This window comes from Drosophila subpulchrella, unplaced genomic scaffold, assembly GCF_014743375.2.
Source record: "Drosophila subpulchrella strain 33 F10 #4 breed RU33 unplaced genomic scaffold, RU_Dsub_v1.1 Primary Assembly Seq354, whole genome shotgun sequence".
Taxonomy (NCBI): Eukaryota; Metazoa; Arthropoda; class Insecta; order Diptera; family Drosophilidae; genus Drosophila; species Drosophila subpulchrella.
In genome coordinates this window covers 7,236,808-7,263,976 of record NW_023665577.1, presented here as the reverse complement: position 1 = coordinate 7,263,976, position 27,169 = coordinate 7,236,808, and the positions used below count along the sequence as shown (strand labels likewise).

Sequence of the window (27,169 nt, the reverse complement as noted above, 5' to 3'; positions counted from 1 at the left end):
GTTTTAAAACTTTATTTGGAAAACTTTTTTCGGTTGCTTGTCTCGCCGTCACGTCGTCGTCTTCGTCAGTTTCTTGCTCTGTAAAAATGTTTATGCGTACTGTTATTATCCAATGCGCACTGTATGTACTGTTATATTGTATATCTGTATATAATATATATATAGGTATATAATTATGTATATAGCTCTGTTTGATTTGCTTCTGTTGCTTGTCTCTCTGTTTGTTATTGCTGAATTCGCTGCTAGAAGTCGCCGACTTTGGGTTTAGACTTTAGAGTTATGTTGGTTGTGGGAAAGTAAGACAAAATCAATAGTAGACGGCTGGTCAAACACTCGCGCGGCTTGCTGTGGTCATGGGCCTGAATTTGACAATAGTTGCAGCTTCGATCCGTTCTCTTATTTCGACTTAACTAACCGTTTAATTTGAAGTGTTTTTATTTTACAAAATTGCTTAGGTCGTAAAGTTAAAAGTATGTTGGCTTACAATCGAAACTTCTTCATAATCATTTAATTTTATTGGTTTTCTGTTTATGTTCTGCTGGTTTCAGCTTGCCCTGCTGCTCTACCACTAGGGTCTAGGCATTCTTTGCTATCTGCGACGCTGTCATCTTGTAATTCATACATTTTTAAATGTATATGCGGCTTAGATTCGTACTAATTTATATGCGTAAATAATATGCTATATGTGGGTGTCGGTTGGGTGTAGGCGTGTGTGTGATAGCTCTCTAAATGACCGAACTTTCTCTTGTTTACATAAATTATGAAAATACATTTTATTCGAATTTTTACGTTTTAGATTTTTACTGTACATTTTGTTTTTGAAGTTTTCCGTTATTAGTTACAGCATAAATTATGGGGCTTTAATTACTTAATTTTGCACGTCACATTTTTTAACAATATTAAATTTTTTCACTCATCAATGTAAAGCATTCAAACAATTACAAATATATCTTTCGGTTTTTATATGCATACACAATTCAAGTCTGGACAGAAAACTATTTAAAACTTTTGGAGGCTCTTTAATTTCATAATTACGTATCTGGTTCTTAGCTAGGTTTAGGCTTAGGAAATTAAACGTGGAACTTTGAAGCGCGGTTTGAAAGTACGACAGAACATCTCAAGAACTCACATGCACATATATTAAAAAAACCATTGCAAATGCGTTGTGTACTAAACGAATTAACGAACTTTTGAGTTTCATGCATTAAGCCCACACTTCCTTGGCGAAAGTGCAGGCAGATGTGTGTTTGCATTCGGTGTGTTGAGATTTTAAATTTAAAAAATATATAAAATATTTATAAATATTTTGTTGTTTCGCGTTCTGTTACTGTTGCTACAGACCTTAACACTTATTATCTTACTATTTGTTTTTAAAAAGACATCTATTTAAGCGCTAATAAAGTGGTTTGTGGTTGCTATCGGTTGCTGTTGTCATACAGTGATGCTGTAACTACACTGATCCTAAGTCGAATGCCTGTCCACACGGTGTGTCTGTGTGCCTTTACGCTGCGGGGGTATGTACATGGCAAGCCCGTCAAACCAGAGAACGCTCACTAGTTGAGCAGTGCATCCATGGTGTATGGAAATGGAGGATGTTGCTGCTCGAATCTGTTTGCTGAAGACGATAACAACTTGGTTGCCGATGCTGCTACGGCTGCAGATGGTGCTGATGCTGATGCTGATGCTGGTAATGTGTTTGCCGGCGACGGTCAGTCCAGTATAACGATTTGTGATTCAATGGGCCTGCTACTCGGCTCGGGCGCCGCAGGCTTGATGGGCAGTGTGCGCCATGGTTTGCGCGCGGCGCGACGCAGGTCTACGGCGGAGAGTATTTTTCGCGTTTTTCTGTAAAGAAAACACAAGTTTAAAAATGTGACCTAATTTAATTGGGACTGAGAGTTGTCGAGTGTTTAGACTATCAGATACCAGTTAATCAGGTAACTTTAGAAGAAGAAAAAATGTTTCTCTGTTGACCAGTCTTAACATAAAATTTCAGAGCATATGGCCATGTAAGGCCATTTTCATTATAAAGTTAGTATTCATAACTTTTTAAATAATATTACGATTAATATGTTTATTGGAATGTTTATGGGTATTTCTCAATAAAATCGAATTCAATTTTTTCTAAAACAAATTTTTCAAAAATGTGGGCGCTAGACAGACTTTAGAGTGTGTGTCACTAGGCTAAAACAATGCCTAATTCCAACTTTCTAGCTTTTTTTAGTTTTCGAGATCTCAGCGTTCATGCGGACGGATAGACAGACGGATATGCATAGATATCAAGAATATATATTCTTTGTACGGTCGGAAACGGTTCCTTTTATCTGAATAACCGGAATTGACATAATTAATCAACTTCTTATTACTCACTTGTGTGTATCGTTAGCCCTAAAGTAAACATCGTCCGGAGCATCCATCCAACTGATGACCTGCTTGCGTCCGTTGCCACCGCGGGCCATCTGCGCAATCTTCTGTTTACCATTGAGCTGAATGGCGAATATGTAAAAATCAGTACAAAATAATCCAGATAAACTCAAGGTAGTACTCACATGATGCCTGGAGAGGGGTTGTCCAGATGCCGCCATCATAGCCGCAAACTGTTCGGGACTGGGGCAATGCGAGGGCATGGGATCCTTATTCGGCCGCTTGGCAGGAGGTCCGCTGGGAACTATAGTAACTGCAATGAGAAGGCCTTAATTAGTCACACACTCTACTAGTAAAAAATGCGGTATTATAGACTTCCAAAAATTATAGCTCTATTTAGTTTTATTTGTTTTTTTTAAATGTATAATTCGATTCAAGTGTTGCATTTGTCCCAACGGCTTAGTTTAAGATAAGGACATTACCCCAAATTGTTGGAAAACGTTACATTAACGAACTATTTTGTGTGTCACTTACGGTCGACCTCATCGTTTTGTTGTATTGTAATTATTATAAATGCCCTCTGCAGATGTAGTTTAAATAAATTTAGGACTACTTCATCAGTGATAATGTGTGACAACTCATAACTTCTACTTTGAGTTTTTAAGATACCAAAACGCTGTGTTCGTCTGCGTCACCCTGGAAATACCCATATGTGAAGCAACACCCACCTTCAGTGCCATTTAGCTGCTGCTCCTCGTGTGCTCGCTTTCGTATCGTCGACGTTGCTTGCGTTGGAATTATTGTGAGCTCCTTTTCAGCCGGCACGGCCACAACGTCGGGGGACTTATTGGGCACTCGGTCGTAGACCAAGCTGCCGTCGGCCGCTTTCGGGGGCTTGGGAAACGAGACGACCGCCGGCAGCGGCATTTTGTCCTTGGGCGTTAGTATGAGCCATTCATGTGGTCCGCTGCCCGGCGCGCCTAGGCGGTTGGCAATCTTGGTGACACTACCCCGGTCCTTGGGCTTCAGCAAAAGCAACTTCTTGATTTCCGCCTGCGACTTTCCACTAATACGGTTTGTAACTATAAGAAGAAAACCAACATGGGTTAGATTTAGCTCATTGCAAGTGCTTGACCTCATCAGACTTACATTCTTGTTTCACCAGCAGAGCGTTGATGGCGTACGCACTCTGTCGCGCCGCCTTCTTCGGCTTGACGATGCTGCGACAAATGGCGCGCGCCACCCGGGTCATGGGATTTGTGTGCAAGTAGAAGGCAGTGCGCGTCTTCATAATGGGTCGCGGCGATCCAGAGCTGATAGCGATGCCGTGCGCTTGCGCATAGTGGCGGGCCAGGTGGGTCTTGAGCTTGAACTCCTTGCCACAATTGACAATAGAACATCTGTAGAAGAGGAAAATATAATAAAGACTTGGTACACAATCAAAAGCCGTGCAAGAGCAAATAAAAAGTGCAGATTTTGCTTGTTTGAATTCGAAATTGTACTGAAATCAGACAATTTCTTCTATTTAATGGTAAAAATATTAATAAGGAATGTTACATTGTCATAAACATATGATTTATAAAACAGGTATATAATTGTAGATTGTTAAAAATTAAACCTATCCTCTCTAAAATTGAGCAAATATTTCTCCTACAAGTGATTCATAAGTGATTCAACTTTTCTCCTGACAAAAATATTTTTTTTCAATGAAAAATGAACCCCAACTAATTCTTCTAAACGACAATTTTAAAACACGTAATAAAATATATATTAAAAGCCCCTAAAATAAAAACTTATTTGAGGGTAATTAACAAGTTCAGGAAACTTTCCCATTGATTTTCTTAACTTCAGATCTATTTTCTTTCAGAATGCACCTACCTGTGCAACTGACGATTGGTTAGATCACTGATTTTGTCGTCGTCATTGAGATCGACCACAGCCGTTGGCGTTGTGGCTGATCCTGTTCCCGCTGACGTGGCGGTCGGCGTCGACGCAGCTGCTGATGCCTTCTTCTTGGCCTCGCTATCGCCGCCATCTCCCTTGGTCGCCGACTTCATACTGCCGTACCTACGCCAGTACTCCCAGCAGCTCTGGCACAGACGACACGTACTGTGCCCACTGTTGACCGAGTTCCACTGTGGAGGGATTGGGAATTATAAAAACAACATCAAACATAGTATTTGATCCCGGTGCAGTACCTGTGATGATTTTGTTGTACCGCACGACTCGCAGGGTTTGCCATTATTGGACAGATCGGTGCTCCCGTTTGTGGTTCCATTATAGATTCCTCCGCTCGCCTTTACGGCTGATCCGTTGCCCTTTCCATTGTTGTTATATTGCGGTATGTAGACCTGCTTGAGCTTCAGCTCCGCCTCAACGGCCTTCACGCGCTTCTGCTGCACGTAGCGATCGGTGGTCTTCCACATGTAGTAGTACTCGATGATTTGTTTCAGCGTTTTCCAAGGCAGCTGTGAAGACAATATTAACTTCAATACATGGCTCGAGTACTAAGCTATTCTCATTTTTTGTATTATAGGTAGAACCACGTTAAACAAAATAGGTAATGAATAATACTTAGATAACACTTATGCATCAAATTAAAAATTGCGTTGTGCTTATATATTCAATTTACACAAAAAGCAAGTGCTGACTACGCAATTAAATCGGTCTGACCACTTACGAAATCTTGTCGAATGTCATTAAAGTCTTTGCCATATTTCTCCAGCGCCTCTTCGAAGAGATTCGCCTCCGATGCGCTCCAGTCCTCGATTTCATCGCGGCAGAGCACCGGCCCAGTAGAAGGAACTAGCGATGACATGGACTCCTCAATCGAGTACTCGTGCTTGTGCAGAATGTTCATTGCGTGAAACTGAAAGGTAGCCAAAATTAGGATCCGTCTCCACCACGGACTTTTGATGGCCACTCACCAGGGTGATATCTCTGCTGGCTGCCGCTGCGGACATGTGTAGGGAGGGCTGCTTCACCGAACTGCTGCAATCGAGGGCGCGGGCGAACGTGCCGATGGAGCGCGAGACGACGAGGAACTGGTCGATCTTGCGGTCGGTCAGGCTGTGCTCCGGTGTCCACACCAGCGACTCCAGTTCCTCCAGTTTGCGCTCGTCGGTGGCGGTGTCCTTGAGCTTGGCGGGTATATCACACTGGTAGCGACTGCCGACCCGGATCTCGCCCTTGTCGGCGAGCAGCGTCTTCTGATTCGGATCAAACACCAGACAGTAAAAGAACGTGTCCTGTGTACGGATAGATAGACACCCAATTACAATCATACTACAATATGGTTTAGAACTATGGGGTGCAAAATGGTTTGGATGTGAACGAAGCAGCAATCCGCACACCCCTGCCAGTGACCTTTTTGAGGCTACTACAAACTCACGTCTTTATTGAGATAGCTCTGCAGGGACTCCGTCTCGTTGAGCAGCGTCACAGAGCACTTGCCTCGGATCTGTGTGGCGGGTATCGACTCGACTTGGCGGGACAGAAACAGCTCGCGGTGCTTGATCTGGTAGCGCTGCTTGCTGGTCAACGCCTCGCCCTTCTCCGCATCGCCTCCTGCTCCTCCGGTGCCACCTGCTCCTCCTCCACTGGCCGCGCTGCCGCTGTTGTTGTTGCTGCTGCCACTGCTGTTGCTGCCGGCATTGCCCGTCGCTGAGCCTGCTCCGCCGGACGCTTGCGTCGGACTGGTTCTCTCCTCATCCAGGGCAGCTAAAAGGACGAGGGCAAAACGTTAAGAGTGTGGATACGGGTAATACTTTTAAAACGGCCAATCTACTCTGGTTTTATTTGATTCATTTAACCTTTAATAAATTTTTAATTTATTTAACTTTATTAATATTCTTTTTTATGTTTGTTTATAATGTTCTTTGATAAATAATAATCTTATTAAAATTTCAAATCAATTGCCAAAAACCAGAATAGGGCTATAGATAACAACAACCAGCTAAAATAGTTAATCTACACTACTGAAATTACTAGGCGAGCGTTCTACTTAAAATATAACACATAAAGATGAGGATAAAGGGGAGTTCGGGTGGGATGGATATGGGTAAATAGATTCTCAGCTCCCATGGAGTTTGGGCTACGGGGCTACGGAAGTGGCATATAGTATTTGAATAATCAGCTGGAGGTGGTACCTATTGAGGGGTCGAGCACAGCCTGCGCCGCCTGCTCCTCGCCAACGGGTGTGCGGAGCCAGGTCTTCTTCAGCTTGGTCGCCAACGGTGAGTCCTCGGCGGTGGCCACTGATGCGATGCGTTATGGTTGGTGTTATGATTTGGTGCGTTTGGGGAAATACGTTTATTTACAATGTTCATGGTTACAAGCAAAATAGGTCATTTTAAATAATACTTTTAGGTAAAGGCAGCTGAAAGAGGGGTCAGGTGCAAAAGCAATTTGCTAAGAGTCGTTATCGTTGGAAAAAAGTACTTAAAGATACAGAAATACTGCAGCCGCAGTCACTATTGATGATTTTTAATCAAAGCTAAAAAGCTTCTGAGACTTTGTCGAAGTTTGCTATAAAACGGGACTAAGAAAGTAATTATACCCGTTACTCGTAGAGTAAAAGGGTATACTAGATTCGTCGGAAAGTATGTAACAGGCAGAAGGAAGCGTTTCCGACCCCATAAAGTATATATATTCTTGATCAGGATCACTAGCCGAGTCGATCTAGCCATGTCCGTCTGTCCGTCTGTCCGTATGAACGCTGAGATCTCGGAAACTATAAGAGCTACAATACTAGGATTAGGCATGCAGATTCCTGAGATTCCTGCGCAGCGCAAGTTTGTTTCAGAAGAGTGCCACGCCCACTCTAACGCCCACAAACCGCCCAAAACTGTGGATCCTACAGTTTTGATGCTAGAATAAAAATTTTAACTGAAATGTATTCTTCTAATCAATACCTAGCGATTGACCTAAAAAAAGTTTGCCACGCCCTTTTTAACGCCCACAAACCGCCCACAAACTTCAAAAAATCGTATATATGAACGCGGATATCTCGGAAAATATCAAAGATAGAGAAACGGGATTTCAGATTTAGATTCCGTAGGCTTGAGCGCAGCGCAAGTTTGTTACGCGAATATGCCACGCCCACTCTAACGCCCACAAACCGCCCAAAACTGTGGCGCCCACAATTTTTATGCTAGATAAAAAATTTTAACTGAAATGTATTGGTCTCGTCAATACCTATCGATTGATTAAAAAAAAACTTTCCCACGCCCACTCTAACGCCCACAACGCTTAAATCTGTCTACCGCCGGTAGGTGGCGCATTTGCTGCTTGCATATCTCCATTTTCCTTTGGTCCCTTTAGCTGAGTAACGGGTATCTGATAGTCGAGGTACTCGACTATAGCGTTCTTCCTTGTTTTAATTAAAGTGTTGACAACTGTCTATATAATTAATAATAGTGTGTCTGTAAAATATTGTTTTTCGAAAAAGTATAATAATTTTGGATTTGTATCTCTGATACAAAAAATAACGAACCCTATGTTCTAGAGCCTCGTCTAGCAGATACTTGTTACTTTGTTAAAAAATTTCAAAATACATTTTCTGGCAAATTATATTGGCGCAGAACACACTAATGACTCGGACGACACCTAGCGGCGGGATGTGACACTGCAACGCCTTTTTCACTTAGTTACTCAAACCTTTTAAAATATTTGTGATATGTTTACGATTTGGGCATTTAGATAGCTCTTGAAATATGTAATCGAACTAAGTTTACACGGCAAAAAAATCTTCAACAATTTTTGCAGGTGGGAAGTTTTTAAAAACAAAATTTTAAAATGTTTCAAATAACGGAAATTTTTTCTAAAATGTCCTTTCACTCGAACACGATCATATAAAAACTATTTTAAGGAATATGACTGAATTTAAATATAGTTTACGACAACATTTTGAAAGCTTATAAAAGTTAATCGAGGATTTAAAAAAGGTTAACGATAGTTCAAGCGATGCTACTGGAAAAGGAACATGATTTCTTTGCCGAGCACGAATCTACCAATTGCATATTAAAACCCCTTAGGACCAATATATTTAATACATTTTGAAGGTTGTTCACATGTAAGAGTGCTTTTGATCGGAATATCATCGAAACTAATAACAACGCAGTGATCTTTTATATTTAATTATATTTTTTCATTGAAATTAATACAAACTATCCACCTATTTCGTATGCTTCGAACTGTCCTGAATAATAAATAAATTCATATGCAGTCAAATCCGGTTTTATGGAATGATGAATGTTAAGCGCTTTGAATCACTTCAATTCATTCAAATAAAAGTCTTTTGAGAATTCTTTTACAAGCGCGCAGACGCTTATCAGTGCATTTAATAAATCAGAAGTAAGCACACGCAAATGCTTACCGATTTATAGAGCATACTAATAAGTTTCCCATTCAAAATGGTCACATCGTTCGCCTATTTACCATATTTTATACTTTAACTATTAATATTGTTTAATATTTTCAATATTTTATTCTTGGAATTACAAATTAGTTTGCATTGCGAATCTACTTGAAACTGCACGTTATCTATATATGCATTTACGCTTTCCTGGAATTCGTGGGTTGCAAAATCCAACTGCTGCCTTCATGAGTTGCCTGGAAGTTCGCTGGGCTGATTAAAAAATGTACGCTTCGCATTTCGCAAGGGGCGGAAGATAAGGGGGCTGGGCAGGACGACCCCACCTCCCCGGAGGACCAAGGGGCGTGGGTGCATTGCCGGAGTCACAGAAAGGAGCCGAGGCAGCGTAGGTGTTTTTGTGTATTTGTATTTTGTGTTTGCTCGGAAGACGAAGTGAGACCACCCGAAAGGGGACGATGCCATGGGGGTGGAGGCCTGGGCGTGGGGTGTTATTTGGTGGCCATAGATAGGACACACAAGTGGGTGGGTGGGCCACTGTGGGATTTGTTTGACTTTCGAGCATTTCTGTTTTTGTATACCCTGCTCGCTCCCCAAAAAAGTTCAAGGCCTGCTATTGACATTGCGATTAGCACCGGAAACGGTTATTTAAAGCGAAGATTATTGGGCAAACATAAGGTCTTCGTTTTTCGTTTCAAAGCTAACAATATAGTTGATAATTTTTTTGGTATTTTAAAAAAACTGAAAAGTGCAATTATTTTCCTGGTAAACTATCAGAATTTACTTATGAACAACAGATACATATGTATACGGAATAATTACATTTTTGAAACCTGCCTAAGCTCAATATTTTTTTTTTAACTATTGGTATTTTTTCATTTTTAAATAAATAAAATAAAATATCTTTTTAAACTATTGCTAAAAATTAATTTGTTCCTCTTTAAAAATAAATTTTAATTTACAGGTGTTCATACGGTTATTATTTCATCTCACAATTTGTGAAGAGTATCTGCGCTTTGGTGTACGTGAAGATACTTTCCAGCGACAGTTGCACTGTAGTTCGAGTTTCGGGGTTGGAATTGCGGCACACTTGCTCTCCAAATTTAGACTTTTTGCGCTAATTTTTAATGCCTGATTAGCAAGTGGCCTGCGAAAAGGCGACGCACGCATATAAAAACTGGCTCGTGGAGCGGAAAAAATAAAATAAAATAAATAAAACAAGATGACAGCGGTCCGATGATGTTAAGGTTGAAAGGGGTTGCGTTAATGGGCATTGTTGGCGCATGTCGGGGGTTGTGGGGAGGGCAGGGGTTGGGCGACAGGCAGGAGTGGGAGGTCAGCTCCACGGAAAACGCATTTTCGTCGGGGTCACGTATCGAATTCGAGTGGGTGGCCAAAGCCAAAAATTCAACCCAATTGGGCATGCTTTTTGTTTTTTTTTGGGGCAGCAAAGTGGGAGTGGACGAAGGCGCTGTGGGTATGTATACACGAATGCAAAGCGCGCCTCTCTGCGTGTGCCACATTGCCATAGCTCCACACTCCACTCCAATCCCCTCCAGATCCCAACTTCTGACTTGAATATTTTCGTGCACACCGAACAGCACAGTGTCAGTGGGCTTGGGTGTGTGGCAGCTTTTCAGAGGTAGACAGCAAGTCTACCTACAGCCGAACCAAGAGTATCACATTCACATTGACGCCGGCGCCGCCTAGCAGCAACCGAAAACAGCAACAACCACATCATGGGTACAGTGCAGCCCAGCTCATTACAGGCGAACATCATTAGCGCAAACACAGCAGGTTTCATTTCAATGGGGTACACCGTAATAAATAGTTAAAGGTGGATTGTATACGGGCAACGTTATGGATCAATGTCAATCATTGCCATAAGATTACTGTGTTCTGTAGTGTTGAGAACTTTAAAAACTTTGTAATCGTCAAAATTTATTAAAAACTGAAAAAATGTCATTATTTCCTGGATAACTATCAGAATTTACTTAGGAAATGCTTATAAAGCCTTTCTCATGAACAACAGATACATATGTATACAGAATAACTAAATATTTTAGACCTGCCTAAGCTCAAAACTTTTTTTTAAAGAAACTATATTTTATCACTTGTTTTGCTGTTTTGTAAAATGATTAATGTTTGTTCTTAAAAGAAATGTATTATTGGTTACCATTTTTAAACCGATATTTTAATTTAATAGATTTATGGCTAACCAAATGGGGCTATAAAATCATAACCCAGCAAAATCGTAAAAAATCACTAGGTTCTTATGTTTCGAGTTGCGGAGGTTCCACTGCCAGTTTATGTGGTCTGAGTTGGGGAGGCTCCACTGCCTGTTTATGTAGATGCGACGGATGCTGGACGAAATCCGTTTCGCTCCGCCTTTACAGTTGTTGTCATTGCGGTTCTTGTTGCTCTGGATGTTTGACTAGGGATGTGGGGTGGTTGGGTGACTCGGTGGGTTGTTCGGTGGGTGGCTTGGTTTTTCACATGCCCTGACACATTGCACACAGAGCCCCCCCTGGGTTTTTTGGTGTTTTGTGGTGGAAATGTGCTTAGCAGATCTGCTCGTCAGGTTTTAACTTTTAACTTGTTTGAAGGCCACGACAACGACAACGACAACGACTCTTGGCAACATAACCTCACTTTGTTGACAAAATAAATATACACACTTAAGGGTAACGCAAGATATTAAGGCGGTTTCGTAGGGGCTTTGGCTATACTCACGTTGGTGCTTGTCGGCCAATTGCACGAGCGGATTGGGCAGATCCCGGCGGCGGTAGAAGCACATGACCTTCGCCTCCACATTGCCGGTTTGGTTTTTGTTCAGCTCCTCGATGCGTCGTATCAAGTAGGGACTGTTCGGCGTTGTCTCAACGTAAACATAGTCTGAAAAATGGAGAATTTAAGGTGGGTGGCGCAGAGGGGGGAACTCCATTCATACGTCACAGGTAAACGCACACACACACACACTTGATCCGCTTAATTGCGGCCACTAACACCAGCAAAAGCTCAATTAAATACAAATGGGGCTATCCATCCATATAACTACAACAACTGCAGCGGAACCTGTCGTTGACCATTACAAAAACATAAAAAAAACGTATGTACATATCGTGTGCATTTCTGTTACATTTTGGGATGCAGAAAGATACATAGATAGATAGATAGAGATGAAAAAGAAAGTGTGGAGGCAGCGAGAAAGCATTGCCAAAGGTGTGTGTCTGTGTGCGTGGCCATTAAAAACGGCAAACAAAAAGCGCTGATGGAGACAAAAAGTTCTCGGCCATAAAGCAGATAATTCGCCAAGTATATGCCATTATTATTTATTTTGATTCTGTTAATTGAACGCTGGCGTATCCGAGTTCATTTGCATTTCGAAAGACCACTCACACACACACACACACACACACTCATTCGCACACATGAAAAGCAGGTGAAGACAACACAATAACGTCATCGCCTGAGTGCGAGCGAGAGGGCTGACCAAAAGTGCGTAAGAAACGTTGATGAGGAGGGTATGGGGGAGGGGAAAAGATGCCCAAAAGCTCATTAGCATAAGAAAACACAACAAAGCGGGTGGGCTCACTCAAAAACGAGATACACTCTTGCACACAGCCAAACAAACCACTGTGGAGATCTCACAATTCGACAAATGCAAATGCAGTTCCGCTTCTCAGCCCCAGAACACACGCACACATATGCAGGCAGGGCAAAAGCTAATGCTTATCGGTTGGAACACGTCGAAAACACTTGCTGCAGCTGCGATACAAAAGTGGAGCCCCCTCCCCCTCGGATGTTTTAAAAAATAGAAAATGTCTCTCCCTTCCGGCAGAATTTTCAAGAGATTGATAACACACACACACACACACACGTGCGTAAGGGACTCCCACTCAAGGGTTTTCGGCAATTAAAATGCACTTTCATTATTGTTGGAGAGCCTCCTCAGACACAACACACGCATACGCACACGCAGGGCTCACACACACGCACACTGCGAGACGGCGGCGCCGATAACGAAAGATGATAGAAAAGCGAGTACGGGAAAATTTTTCTCACCTCCGACTCGATACATATTTGTGGCCATTTTCACTACGCTTCCGCACCAAAACTTTCACATGTAAAACACTCGGCACACGCTTAGCACTGTTTTTCAATGGTCCTGTTTCAAATTAGCGCACATTTATTAGCTGAAAACTCGAGTTGTTATGATTGCATTTTTCACATAAGAAGACGCGTTTTTTTCGTCGCCATCTTAGAAACAACTCAACTCTAAAAAATACACGCACACACACACAGCGCCGAGTAAACAGCTGCACCAGGGATGCATTCCGCGAAACGATAGTTGGCCAATCGATATATCGATGAGGGTTTTTTTAATTTAACTATAATTAAAAAAATATATATTTATGGTTGATAGGGAGCCGAGGAATGAATATAGTCTCAAAAACTTACATATATGTAAACATTTTCGGGCATTTAATTTAAACAATCGAATATTTTTAAATCATCATACTTTTTTTTTTAAATTTTAAATTTATGTTTAAACCATTTTAACAAAAAAAAATTTAAACAAGTGGACAAATCGAACTTCTCGATTTTTATTGTATTCTGGCTTAGTTAAAATTTTGCATTATTTTAAACATTAAATAAATCAAATATTTTATTTTAAAGATTTAAATATTATCCGATATAACTAATATGTCACTATGTTAAGTGCATAATTTAATATGCTTTGTCTTAAACCTTTTACTTATATATTTTTTAAATATAAACTCACGCGCCTTGTGCGATAGTATCGCTTGAAAACTATCTTCACTGACCTGCAACGTTTGCAATAAATACTTTAACACTTTCGGTCTTGGTTTCTACAATTTTGTACGTTTATATAAATTGTCTTAAAGTGTGTGCCTTTTTGTTTCATTAGGGGATCCTTTCGCGAATTTGTTTAGTTTCGCGTGAGTATTTTGGCCGTCGCCAGCACGAAGGGTGTCACGACTAGCTGTCAAATCCGTGACGTGGCCAGGTCGACCGATTTTTCCAATTGGCGGAGGACTAACTTTGGTTTATCTCCTTTTAAATAGTATATTTAAGTGTTGCGGCGATGACCACCTACGAGGAGTTCATCCAGCAAAACGAGGACCGCGACGGGGTGCGTCTGACGTGGAATGTGTGGCCCTCGAGTCGCATCGAAGCCAGCCGACTGGTCGTGCCCCTCGCCTGTCTTTACCAGCCGCTGAAGGAGCGCCCCGACCTGCCGCCCATTCAATACGAGCCGGTTCTCTGCACCCGTAGCAACTGCAGGGCCATCCTGAATCCCCTGTGCCAGGTGGACTACCGGGCCAAGTTGTGGGTCTGCAACTTCTGTTTCCAGCGCAACCCGGTGAGTAATGGTGATCTTTAGACTCTACGTTTCAATGTATAACACCGCGTCTTGCAGTTCCCCCCTCAATATGCGGCCATTTCGGAGCAACATCAGCCGGCGGAGCTGATTCCGGGATTCAGTACCATCGAGTACACCATTACCCGGGCGCCCACCATGCCGCCCGTCTTCATTTTCCTGGTGGACACCTGCATGGATGAGGAGGAGCTGGACGCCCTGAAGGACTCGCTGCAAATGTCGCTGAGTCTGCTGCCATCTAACGCTCTCGTGGGTCTGATTACCTTCGGCAAAATGATACAGGTGCACGAGCTGGGCGCCGAGGGCTGCTCCAAGAGCTACGTGTTCCGCGGCACCAAGGATCTGACCGCCAAGCAGGTCCAGGACATGCTCGGAATCGGGCGCGGGGCGGCTCCGGGACCGCAGCAACAGCAGCAGCTGCCTGGACAGCCGGCTGGAGCTGCGGCCCCTGTGCCGCCCGCTCATCGCTTCCTGCAGCCGATCGGTCAGTGCGACGCGGCTCTGGGCGATCTGCTCAGTGAGCTACAGCGCGATCCTTGGCCGGTGCCGCAGGGCAAGCGCTACCTGCGCTCCACGGGCGCCGCTCTATCGATTGCGGTGGGTCTGCTGGAGTGCACCTACCCGAATACGGGGGGTCGCATCATGACATTCGTGGGTGGCCCTTGCTCCCAGGGCCCCGGCCAGGTGGTCGACGACGAGCTGAAGCACCCGATCCGTTCGCATCATGACATCCACAAGGACAACGTGCGGTTCATGAAGAAGGCCATCAAGCACTATGATGCCTTGGCCCTGAGGGCGGCCACCAATGGGCATAGTGTCGACATATACTCTTGTGCCCTGGATCAAACCGGTCTGCTGGAGATGAAGCAGCTGTGCAACTCCACTGGCGGCCACATGGTCATGGGAGATTCGTTCAACTCATCGCTCTTCAAGCAAACATTCCAACGCGTTTTCGCACGTGATGGTCGCAACGATTTGAAAATGGCCTTCAATGCCACGCTGGAGGTGAAGTGCTCGCGCGAGCTGAAGATCTCCGGTGGGATCGGCTCGTGTGTGTCGCTGAATGTGAAGAGCCCGTCGGTGTCGGATGTGGAGATCGGCATGGGCAATACGGTGCAGTGGAAGCTGTGCACGCTGAATCCCAGCTCCACGGTGGCCTACTTCTTTGAGGTAGTCAACCAGCATGCAGCCCCCATTCCGCAGGGCGGTCGTGGCTGCATACAGTTCATTACACAGTACCAGCACCCAAGCGGACAGCGGCGAATCCGAGTCACCACACTGGCTAGAAAGTGAGTGCGGGGTGTTTTGCCCAGAGCCGAATATTAACTAAATATGTCTTCCTAAAATTCAGCTGGGCAGATGCCACCTCGAACGTGCACCACATCAGCGCAGGCTTTGATCAGGAGGCTGCCGCCGTGCTGATGGCCCGTATGGTCGTCTACCGCGCGGAGACGGACGAAGGACCAGACATTCTGCGCTGGGTCGATCGTCAGTTGATTCGCCTGGTAAGTGCATATAGAACTTATGCTGAAATTAGGTAATCACCTTTAGGAAATTTGTTTTAAATTTAATATCAATAAAAATTTGTATAATCTTGTCTCCCATTTGCAGTGCCAAAAGTTCGGAGAGTACTCAAAGGACGATCCCAACAGCTTCCGGCTGTCGCAGAACTTCAGCCTTTTCCCGCAATTCATGTACCACCTGCGCCGCTCGCAGTTCCTGCAGGTCTTCAACAACTCGCCCGACGAGACCACATTCTACCGACACATGCTGATGCGCGAGGACCTCACCCAATCGCTGATCATGATCCAGCCGATCCTCTACAGCTACTCGTTCAATGGCCCACCAGAGCCGGTCCTCCTCGATACGGCTTCGATCCAGGCGGATCGCATCCTGCTGATGGACACGTTCTTCCAGATCCTGATCTATCACGGCGAGACGATCGCCCAGTGGCGAGCCCTCAAGTACCAGGACATGCCCGAGTACGAAAACTTCAAGCAGCTTCTTCAAGCGCCGGTGGACGATGCCCAAGAGATCCTGCAGACACGCTTTCCCATGCCCCGCTACATCGACACGGAGCACGGTGGATCCCAGGCACGCTTCCTGCTCTCCAAGGTCAATCCTTCGCAGACGCACAACAACATGTACGCCTACGGACAGGTGAGTTTCGTAGCCATCGGCACCGGCTGGCCACATTTGATTGATCTTTGCAGCGCGCTCATTTGCGACATCGAAAACTAAATCCTGATCGATATCTCAATCTCGTTTTATGTTGGTTTTGTTTCTTTCATTGTGTAATCCGTACCCGTATCCGTAACCGCTCCTCTGTCATGCGCAGGCGCCTATTGGTCAAGTCACGGTAGTAAACTTTTGTTCAACATTCATCACTTAAGCTGGGATAGGTTGATTTACTGCACAAGAAATTGAAGGGGGGAAATAAAATCTTTGGACAGCGTTATATTCGGCTCAGAAAGCTATATTTCTTAACAAATTTTAAAGTTGGAGGACTGTTTTAAATTTTTAAAACTAGATTTCAGTTAGAAATAAATCATAGCTAAAATTTAACATTTTCAACATCCTATTCTTCGAAATTGTCCAAAGATTTTGGTTCTTTGCCTATTTTCTGTGTACATTTAAGCATTTGTATAATTTAGCTTATTCTATATTTTACCCATTTTGTAAGTTGCTTTTGGTGTTGGACTTTTCTTGGTGTTTGTGCCTCTCGTTCATTTCCCTCCTCCCCTTTGCCACGGTCCCACCCCCACCCATCGTATGACTAATTCTCTGGGTATTATCTCAACAGGATGGCGGTGCTCCAGTCCTCACGGATGACGTCTCCCTGCAGCTGTTCATGGAGCATCTTAAGAAGCTGGCCGTGTCCACCACCACATAAACCAATTCAGGGTCTGGTTTCAAGCGCTTTCATACCCGGCTGGCGAAGTTAACGAAGGTGGAGTTGCACGAACTCCAAGAACTTTTGGCCTAGGCAATGCAATTACAGATATACAAACACTTATTCCAATTGATCGTCTGAAAACACAATAAACTATTCAAATTATGTTCAACGATTTATGTGTCGATCCGCTTGGCTTTTATTAGGAAGCAGCTAAACACAAGATTAGAATTTTCGTTGACCGGAATGAGTTTGCTTTCGACAAAACAAGGTATTAACAAAAAGGAAATAGCGTATCTTTCTTTATAACAACTACTAATACAAGTTAATCCGGAGCGTTCCTGAAACCTTTGAAGATTTTCAATCAAAAATATGATGAGCAAAAGAAAGCATTACAGGCTTTAATAGAAAGTATATTAACCTTTCCAAAGTCTCAAAGAATTTTCGGAATTTATTAAGTCATCACAAAGATTCGTATTTTAGATTCAGAACCCAAACTATTGGATCTTTTTCACTAGACTTCTGTAGCACCTGTGTTCTTTAAATGAAAAGAAATGACAATTTTACATCTTAAAAATACATTAAATTATTTTTGTAATGGCTTTAAGCACTTTGAGACGTTTTTTCATTTTAAAAACAACTGGTTTAATAGCAACTGAATTAATATTTCAAAATCAACAGAGGTTTAAGTAACCCACCGAAATGCCTCTCGACTGACTCCGTCCTAAACTATTTGGTACACACTGACTAAGAAGCTCGCTCTTTCCTCGTGATCCCTAAATCCACCCTAGTTGAGAAACCGTATGGACATCTTCTGGTCCACGTCGGTGCGGTCCAGAGCTTTGCAGAAGTCCTCGAACGAGATCTTGCCCTGGCAGCACAGATCCGCCTCCAGGATCGTCCGTTCCGCGATGCTCACCAGCTGGTCCTGGCTGATGTTCGCGCCAACCATCATGTGCAGAATGGACAGCAGCTCGTCCCGGCTGATCACACCATCGTCATCCAGGTCGTACATTTTGAAGGCAAACTTCAGCTTCTCCTCGCGGCTGTTCAGCTTGCTCTGCTTGTTATCCCTCAACGGTCGGAAGTGGGCCAACACGTTCATGAACTGCCGGAAGTTCACCCGATCATCGTTGCTCTCGGCAAAGAAGGAGTGCACTATCCGCTCGCACAGCGGATTGATGGCAAGTTCCGGGATGCGCATCAGATCCTCCCGGGACAGAGTTCCGCAGTCGTTGCGATCCAACGAGGTGAAGCGCGAGTACAGGCGCTCAATTTGGTTGGGAGTAACTGCGCAAAAGTAAATTAAAGATTACTTATTTTGTTAACAAACATAAATAATATATCTCCTATTGGAACTCTATGCCGATAAAGAAATATATTTTTATTGGATTGAAAATAATTGTTTGATATATTTAAGTAAATATATTATTTTAAGCACTTAAGAAGTTTTCAAGTATGTATTTTAAAGATGGACAATCAGCCGCTGTACAAAATATTGAGATAAATTTGTTTTGCCATGAAATACCGTCAAATGGAACCCGTTTACGGCGTGCCAACGAGTCCAAGCACATTCGAATTAGTTGTTATAAAATGTGGCTGATAAGAGCGAACCCCTTATCATTTCAGCTGATACTAGCTGGTCGAACATTGGATACAAGTTCCAATGAGGTGGCAATTTCAATTGCGGTCTTATCGCGCCCGGAATATTGAAATTACACGGTCTCGGACACTAGATAATTGCCAGCCAAAACCGTTGATAGGCGCCGACTTTTGCCCCCGCCTTCTGCTTCAATATAGCCAGCGATGACGTCACGCGGAAAGTGCAGGTGCAGTTAAAATGCAAATTGGTTTCTGCTGGAAAAAGTGTGTGCATATACAGCTTATATAAGGCGGGCACAGATCGTTCCGACGCAGCTCTGCATAATTTCAAAGGAGTTTTTATGAACACGTATAGTTTTCGTTTCTTTTTTAGGGAAATAACGAATCTGATTCACTTGAAGAATCGATGGTGCCATTAGCCATCAGGCAAGATAGCTTTTAACACTCCAGTGCGATGTTATTATTTGCTTTGCTCGTGGCGCATTTATTTATATCCTAGTGCGTATTTGTTTCGGAACGACGGGTTAAATGTCGCGGGGTCCAGTGCCCAAGGTTAACACATCCAACATATCGTACTCACAGCCAGTCTCCTCCTGGATTTGCGCGATCTCCTCGTTCCGCAGGAAAAGCGACGATTTATTGCCCATGGTGACGTTGTTTTTGTGCGCCGATCTGATCGATTTGTTTAAACTTTCAACAATCGCAGACGAGCATTGAATGGCATTGGATTTGGATCAGAAGTCGGATTTGTGTACAGTCTGATAGCGGGTGGAATAGCGGGAAAATGTCGAAATCCGAGTTGCGAAAAAATACTAAACAGTCTGGCGATAGTTGCATTAGAGATGGACTTTTGTCAAGTCATCTACAGGGGGTGTGTCAGAAATCTCTGTTGGTTGGTTTCAAATCGCCCGTACTTTAAGAGTGTTTTAAAAATTAAAATAAATGTATCACCGCTGTCAGGAGGGTTCCAGAAATAGACGAAGGCTTATCTTAGTAACTAAAGTTATATTTTTGATCAAAATCGTACAAACTATTTCGAAAACTTAATCTTCTAGTCAACAAATACAGTTAGGAAAATATTTATTGTTAATAACATTTTAAAACTATCCGTGATAATAGTTCATCTCCTGTTTGTTCAATTGATCGAAAGAGTGATTTTATTTTCGTGCCATCACCGACTTGAGTCTGTCATTTTCGATCTCCCATCCCTATTGGCATTGCCGAAAGAAAAACGTAAACATTTGTTTTACCGGACTGCAATCATAGTTATGGACAAGCTAAATTCGACTCTGACCGCTGTGAAGAACCTGCGATCCCATGTGAGGCAGTGTTTCGAGCACCTGGCTGATGGAACTGATGGTGAGGGCGGCGAGGAGAGCCGGAATAAGTTTGTGCACGACTTCCAGGAGAGATTCGGAGCCATCAATTCGCAGTTGCGGTGAGTAACAGAGAACCATTCTAATGGACCCGGAAATGATATAAGCCCACTTGCAGTGAGGTGGAGCAGCTGATAAATGGATTGCAGGTTCCACCCACGCCCTATTCGCTGGGGAACACGGCTTACCTGGCGCAGGAGACTTCCCAGGACCGGCAGGCGCTGTACCCCCAGCTGGTGAACAGCTACAAGTGGATCGACAAGGTGCACGACCACAGCTTCCTGGCCTTCAACAATCTCAACCAGAACACGCTGAGGCGTTCCTACAACTACTGCTCCCAAAAGCGCCAGCGAATGCCCTTCTCCTCCTTCAACAATGATCCCGAGTAAGTGTAGAGCAGAGTTCTCCATAAACATATAAAGCTTGATTCATTTTTCATATAGTTTGATGTTTTGAATTACATTCACAATTATTTAAAGAAAGTTTTTTAAAAATGTATCACAGTATGGGTTGAATATATTTTTGTCTCTACCATAACATGCTTAAATTTTTTTTATATGTTCTCGACTTAATTTTTTAGATTATTTGGATAATTTGGGCAGTTATGAACTGAAAAACCAGTATTTGTATTTTTCTTCTTTTATTTAAAAGCCAAAGCATTTTAGTATTTATCCAAAAATATCAATTATTAAAAAAAATTACACGTATGTATGCAAAATTGTTGCTTATTCCCGTTAAATTCGTAAATTAAGGTATTGTTTGGGTGTTTTAGGATACATTTCGATTAGTTGTTGACTGATCCTTACGAAATATAACTTATTTTGTTGACCATTTCATCAACTATCAACCTAACTGAAAATAAACAAGTACAAATTGTTAGTATTTTTTTAAGCATTAAGTAGGATGTCCAAAATTTGTTCTATATTTTCTGCGAACTTCTCCAATTCTTCCAAAAATATTGTATTTATAAAGAACATTATTTTAAAAGACGATTTAAGGAATTACAAACCTTAAGTAAATGTTACTGTACTTGTAAATCTTCAAACCAGAATTTCGCATGAAACCTGTTTATTAAAGTACCCGAACATAGAACCATAATTTTATCGTCCATTCCTGGCAATATTGTGCTAATAGAAATTTTTCCATCACTCAAAAATTTGTATTTACAAATGCAATTTAAAATTTAAATTTTGAGTTAAGAAGCTTCTTTTAAACCTTTCCCATCTCTTTTTTTAACCTTTAGCCACATAGACAAGCTGCTGAGTGAGATCAACACCCCGCCACACACATCGTACCGGATTTTCCGCCCCTTCGGCACTAACGCTGTCGCCATCGTGACCATCAGCAACGTGATGAAGGCGGCCATAGTGTTCAAGGGAGTGCTGATAGAATGGGTGACTGTGAAGGGATTCGATGAGCCACTGGAGCACGACGATCTGTGGGCAGAGTCCCGCTATGAGGTGTTCCGCAAGGTGCAGGAGCACGCCCACTCCGCCATGCTGCACTTCTTCTCGCCGACACTCCCCGATTTGGCTGTTAAGAGCTATGTGACATGGCTGAACAGCCACATCAAGCTGTTCCTAGAGCCCTGCAAGCGTTGCGGGAAATTTGTGGTTCATGGATTGCCTCCAACTTGGCGGGACTTGCGCACCCTCGAACCCTTCCACGAGGAGTGTCGCAACTGCTGAAGATTTTAAATATATAACACTGATAGTCGTAACTTGTATACTTCATTTATTTCAAAAAACAAAAATTATATGTACTTTGAATGCATGCGGGCGGATTTTAAAAAATCGCCGCGCTCGACTGAATAACTACAACGGTTTAATGCGTTTTTTAATGGCCAGCCCGGGCAGAAGTCGCCTGCTTCGACTTCTGCACCTGCGTCTGCACGCCGCGCTGCAGGCACAGGCGCTCAAAGTTGGCGCGCAGCTTGGCACGGAGCTGCTCCCGCTGGCGCTGCACCTGCTCCCGGTGACATTTAAAGGCCAGCACCACGTCCTGGGGAATGTAATAGCTCTCCTCGTCTTTGTCGTCGTATTCGTCGAAGTCGTCCTGCAAAGCAAATTGAAATGTGTTAGTTTAGGGCTAATTAATTAAAACTAAAAGCTCTAATAAAGTACAATTTGCAAAAAATTGAATCTTATTTTAATCTCATCTTTTATAACCTCAGGGTATTGCGTTTTATTCTTTTTTATATCGGATGTAAATTTTAAAAAGCCAACGCTGAAAAACAGAACGCAGTACAAGAGATTTTCTAGGAATTTATTTAAAACCCTTCCCCTTGATGTTGATAAGAATCGGCAAAGTAAGTCGGTTCAATTGTCTATTATTTTGTGACGTTTACTCATTTGCCTGTTATTTATTTTCAAAAATAACTGCCCTGAACAGATCAACTAATTGTTTTTTGATAAATTATTTGAATAAATAAGATCATCTGAGAAGTTTCGAGCCCCTCAATAAATAGTGTAAAAACAAAAGAAGGCTAATAAATATGCTAAATAATAAATTGATCGACAAGCATGAATTGGATGAAAGAGCTTTTTCCCGTAATATTCACTCAATTTCTAAAAAAAATGGATGTGTAATCTGATCATTTTGTTATGCCTTGCCTTGTTTTGCGTTTCAATCTCCAGTGGAGATCCTTCATATTAAGTCCTTGCTTATCTCAAACACAACCCCCATTCCCACGACTCACCCACATCTGCAACAACGAAAATTTGTGATCCAACTGCGACTGATGACCGTAAAACAACAGGTCAGAGACGTAGCTGTTTCGGGCCGCCAAGCCGTCAGAATCCTCGTCCTGGCCATCGTGATTACACAGCCCGTCCGAGCAAGATACCTCCGATCCTTCTGGCGACGAAACCGCACTGGAGGTCCGCGAGTCGACGTGCGAGGTGGGATCGCTACCGTAACCGGAATCGCGCACATCCTGCTCGCACGGGCAGTTTGGCATAGGGGCCAGGCACTCATCGCACTTTTCGCCGGCGTCCGTCTTGGCGACGCTCGACGAGATGCAGCTGGCCACGTCCAGGTGATCGTGATCGTCGTCCAGAGGTTGGATGCTAGCCGAGGGCTGCATCTGTTTCCGGTTACCAGCTTTCTGGGAGGCCACTGGCTTCTGCTTCTTTTTCTTCGCTTGCTTCTTCGGTTTCGATTTCGTTGGCTTGGACGTGGGCTCGGGTTCCGGCTCCGGTTGAGGTGCCTCTATAACAATGCCATCGTCCGCCCCTGGATCGCTTAGCTCCACATGCAGCTCCTGAGTCTCTTCCTCTTCCAGTTCTAGCTCCTCCTTCTCCAACTCGTCCTCCTCCTCGTCCGACTCGTTGGCCTCAGTATCCTCGCACTGTCGGTGCAGCATGTTCTTCTTCTCGTCCTTCTTCTTCTTCTTCTTGAGCTTCTTCTGCTCGCGCTTGATCTGCTTGGCCCGCTCCGCCCGGCTGATCTCCTGGTAGAGCAGCTCCAGGTTGCTAATTCCCTGCTTCTGCTCCACGAACGTGTCAAAGCTGCGGCAGAGGGCGTGGACACCCACAGCGGCCAGCACCTGGCAGGCGCGCTCCTCCTCCCGCAGACTAACGTAGATGCGACGCAGCCGTTCGTACATAATCATGCCGACACAGGTCAACACCTCCTCCTGGGCGATCTCCAGCGTCTTGGCGTGGCGCTCGCGCAGTTTCGAGTAGCTACCATTAACCTCCGGCTCAGCGCGCTTGATCAGTGCGTCCAGGAACTCTATCTTGTTGGTGCTCACGTGGATGTGCTGGTCGGGCACGCACTTCCGGATATGGGCGTACAGCTGGGCCGCGTAACCCTTCTCCTTGGCCGAAATCTCGCCAATGAGTATTTTGTAGGCCCGCTCAATCTGTCAGATCAGAAAAAAATGATAATTAATTGTTGCGATTGTATACAATTGTAGATCGATTTGAGTTTAAGAACAGTAGGGCGGTCATGCAAGCTTTCGACGAATATTAAACAACACTTGCAAAAAAATTGTAACCATCACTTTAAAGGTATCGAAGAGGTAAATTAAAAGAGAAAGAAAAAAACAAGATATTTAATCTTGTTATTCGAGGGATCAAATAGGAATAGACAAACGGTTCCTTAGAACTACTCGCCTAACAATGTGTAAGTTCGTATGATACTATTACGTATTATAGTAATGAAATTAGCGTGAATGATTAACTACACTGGAACTCGAATCGCAATCAGATAACAATAATTCTTAAAACTACAATTAATCTTGTGGCTTTGTTTTAAAATAACTCAGAAGTTTGAATTTTTTTAGTTCAGGTTTTTAACTTGCGTCAATGATGTTAAATGAATCACCAACCACTGTTATATTCTTGAAATAGCAAGGTTTGCAAGGAATTGGTCTCACTTAATGTTTTCCAAAATAAAATGATCGTTTTAGTAACGCGATAAACTTATTTAGTCCGCAATCACGAATATTACCTTAAAAACTGATAAATCGTGTGAACTTTATAGTTTATAAGCTGACGTTAGCGCAATAATAAGATGACAAGAATCGTCTCAGACAGTTGGATAGACCTTAAACATGAATTTGGTTCGCACATTTCTGTAGCATTCCCTTAAATAATTAAAGATTGCTGTGACACACATCACGCTCGTAGTTGGTTTATTGTCTTGTGCCTCACCTTTGTCCGGCAGCCAGAGCAGAACTTGTGCTTCTTCAGGTAGTTCTCGAGCACGTCGTGGAGTTCCTTGGTCTCGATAATAGTCAGCTCGTTGCGGCAGTTGCTCTTCATGGCGGACCACACCTCGCGCCACGTCTCCGAGAAGGGTTTGGCGCGAAAGGCGTCTAGCGAGTGGAGGACGCAGCGCGTCTTGTTCCGCAGTTTGTTGTCCAGCAGGTTGTTGAGCACCTCGTGATGCCGGTAGAGCAGCGTGCCCAGTGCCTGCGGAGTTTTAAGCTTCTCCTCGACGATGCTCAAGGTGGCTGAGGGGCGCAGCTCCAGGGGATCTAGCGTTCGGTGTCCGGACTCGGTCAGTTGGTGGAACAGCCGCTCCACGCGTCTCCGGCAGCCGACGCACTGGACACACTGGTTGAGGACCGCCATGAAGCTGGCGCTATCGATCTCCAGCGACTGCCGGCGCTCGGCCTCTGTGAGCAGTTTGAATTTGCGCGAGAACTCCTCCAGGTCGCGTCCGCGGATCGTCGGGCTGTCGATCACCAGTCCTTTGCTATTCAGGTCCATGAGCATCTGCGGAGAGGGGAGGGATTTATAATTCTGATATTACATAGATCGACTACACTAGCCAACAAATAACACCTAAATAGTCAATCTACCAACTTATTGTCATGACTTATATAAGCAGGAATAAAGAATCGCTTTGCTCGATCTCTGCCGCAACACGCACAGTGTACAGCAGCTGTCGTCACACACACATCGACAAGTTGTCCCGTGCAAATTACTTACACAAATGAAAGACAAAATGTCATTGTATTCCGTGCTGACCGCTGATCTAATGGATTGTCCTTGGCCTGGATCACTTTTTCCTATTTTCCACAGGAATCAAAACAAAAAACAGCTGTTTGTGCAACGGAATAACGCGAAAACGGGGCTTTTGCCAATGTAAACACCCAATTCGCGTCAATGCGCTTCTATCGGTATCGATAGCAAAAGCGGATAGGTGAGCAACCGATATTAGAGAGTTTCGGGGCAGAGAATCGAAATCACCGAGATCCGCTTAAGAGGGGGTGGCGGGGTGGGCGGTACGCATATATGCACACAAACAGGTTCTTGTTGTTGCACTTTCCAGCAACATGGCGGCTGCAACCAGGGCGGCAGAAGAAGAGGGTTGTGGGTGGCAACTCAGCAGGTGCAGAATCACAGCTCAAGTTCAATTAATAAACGCACAATTACACACCGAGCTGAACCCACACAACGGCAGCCGCCCCTTACACATAACACAACCGCCGTGTTATGAAAGTTTTTGGACCAAGTGCACGCACACACGCACAGCGGGCGACTGCGTCTGTGTGGGTTCTGCTGGCAGTCATTTTCTTCGGATGGCGAGGGCCGTACATATAGCGGAAATCGGTGCGGATATATGCTCACCATTAACTTATCGCCAGCCGGCAGGGGCAAATTCCTGCGGCCAACGTAACCGGAGTCGTCGTCGTCCGTGTTGTAGACCTTTGTGAGTCTCGCCATTATGGGTATTCGACTTCGAGAGCCAGCGACAAGGCAAGGCAAGGCGAAATTTCAGGCACTTTGCGACACACACTTTTCTCCAGTGTCCGGGCGTGGGAAACGGGGATCGACGGGAATATGGCAGCAGTGCACGGATCACAAAAATGTGTTGACAACTATCTCCACTCTCCTGAAAGTTCGAGTGGCTCGGGGAACGCTCGAGAATCGGCTACGAAAGTATTTTCTATGTCAAACACGTAGTAGGCAAGTCGGTCCGGTCGCCATTAAAACGGAGCAGGGTTGCCAGCGCATTCCAAAGGTGACGGGGTGTATCGATGTGGAAACTATCGATAGTGCACACTATTTTATTTGCTAAATATGCTAGGGTGTTTCGGAATTTCTCAAGTAGGTGTTTTTTTAAGCACAGCCAGCTCGAAAACTAATAACATATGCCGTAAAGTCGCTTTAAATTGCAACAGCGACAAAGTTTTTTACATAGACCTCCGCCGTTGCGAAATCAGCTAAAACGGTGAAGATGAAAAATAATAAAAAATAATAAAAAAAAACCAATAACTGGTATACTTTGTCTAAAAAGCAGTACGTTTTTCATTTGCAAAATAATGAATTTCTTAGTGTATAAGGCCCTCATTTCGCTTCAGCAAACAAATTTACTTTTTATAGAAGAAATAACCTGTTGCGTTGAAAAGGGGACATGCGTTATTTTTGAAAATTACATGTGAGTAAATGTTAGACGAAAGATTAAAAATTATCTGGGAATTCTTTAAACAGTTGATTTAAATTAAGGTAAAAGAAACTACAAATATACTTTCAAATTTGATATATAAATATATTATGCGTACTCGTGGCTGTTGAATTGCTTAAAATTTAAAATTTAAGGGTCTGAAAATTCATTTTGTATGGAACAGCTAGTAAACAGCTAACCAAAATTCAACAATTTAGGGAATACACAAATTACAGAGCGGATAAGAAAGCGAA

The 27,169-nt window shown here is 43.6% G+C and overlaps 5 protein-coding genes across 7 annotated transcripts; 2 read left to right on the top strand and 3 right to left on the bottom strand.

Annotated features, from left to right (window-relative positions):
• Positions 1-417: 417 nt before the first annotated feature.
• LOC119560768 (metastasis-associated protein MTA3) lies at positions 418-13,017 on the bottom strand. 2 transcript variants are annotated; one of them, XM_037874391.1, is made up of 13 exons: positions 12,803-13,017; positions 11,471-11,632; positions 6,513-6,620; positions 5,756-6,084; positions 5,292-5,612; positions 5,045-5,233; positions 4,563-4,832; positions 4,243-4,499; positions 3,514-3,764; positions 3,093-3,446; positions 2,550-2,677; positions 2,371-2,486; positions 418-1,845 (listed from the first exon to the last, which is right to left on the bottom strand). In XM_037874391.1, the coding sequence occupies exons 1-13, from the start codon at positions 12,828-12,830 to the stop codon at positions 1,710-1,712; spliced, it is 2,649 nt and encodes an 882-aa protein (XP_037730319.1). In that variant the 5' UTR covers positions 12,831-13,017; the 3' UTR covers positions 418-1,709. The 2 variants fall into 2 exon arrangements, with proteins under 2 accessions (XP_037730319.1, XP_037730320.1); XM_037874392.1 differs by lacking the exon at positions 6,513-6,620.
• Positions 13,018-13,559: 542 nt separating this feature from the next.
• On the top strand, positions 13,560-17,209 carry LOC119559994 (protein transport protein Sec23A). 2 transcript variants are annotated; one of them, XM_037873261.1, is made up of 7 exons: positions 13,560-13,701; positions 13,828-14,126; positions 14,184-15,433; positions 15,496-15,649; positions 15,756-16,304; positions 16,483-16,503; positions 16,948-17,209. In XM_037873261.1, exons 2-7 carry the CDS (start codon positions 13,848-13,850, stop codon positions 17,035-17,037), a joined length of 2,343 nt encoding a protein of 780 aa, XP_037729189.1. In that variant the 5' UTR covers positions 13,560-13,701; positions 13,828-13,847; the 3' UTR covers positions 17,038-17,209. The 2 variants fall into 2 exon arrangements, with proteins under 2 accessions (XP_037729189.1, XP_037729190.1); XM_037873262.1 differs by lacking the exons at positions 13,560-13,701; positions 16,483-16,503 and having other exon boundaries at positions 13,744-14,126.
• Positions 17,210-17,410: 201 nt separating this feature from the next.
• LOC119559995 (calcineurin B homologous protein 1) lies at positions 17,411-19,403 on the bottom strand. Its single transcript, XM_037873263.1, has 2 exons — positions 19,220-19,403; positions 17,411-18,327 (listed from the first exon to the last, which is right to left on the bottom strand). The coding sequence occupies exons 1-2, from the start codon at positions 19,284-19,286 to the stop codon at positions 17,825-17,827; spliced, it is 570 nt and encodes a 189-aa protein (XP_037729191.1). The 5' UTR covers positions 19,287-19,403; the 3' UTR covers positions 17,411-17,824.
• A 431-nt stretch (positions 19,404-19,834) lies between these two features.
• On the top strand, positions 19,835-21,735 carry LOC119560294 (mediator of RNA polymerase II transcription subunit 27). The gene is made up of 3 exons (XM_037873664.1): positions 19,835-20,077; positions 20,134-20,400; positions 21,259-21,735. The coding sequence occupies exons 1-3, from the start codon at positions 19,908-19,910 to the stop codon at positions 21,701-21,703; spliced, it is 882 nt and encodes a 293-aa protein (XP_037729592.1). The 5' UTR covers positions 19,835-19,907; the 3' UTR covers positions 21,704-21,735.
• Positions 21,733-26,474, bottom strand: LOC119560293 (gametogenetin-binding protein 2-like). The gene is made up of 4 exons (XM_037873663.1): positions 26,099-26,474; positions 24,674-25,240; positions 22,714-23,880; positions 21,733-22,070 (listed from the first exon to the last, which is right to left on the bottom strand). The coding sequence occupies exons 1-4, from the start codon at positions 26,192-26,194 to the stop codon at positions 21,852-21,854; spliced, it is 2,049 nt and encodes a 682-aa protein (XP_037729591.1). The 5' UTR covers positions 26,195-26,474; the 3' UTR covers positions 21,733-21,851.
• Positions 26,475-27,169: the final 695 nt, after the last annotated feature.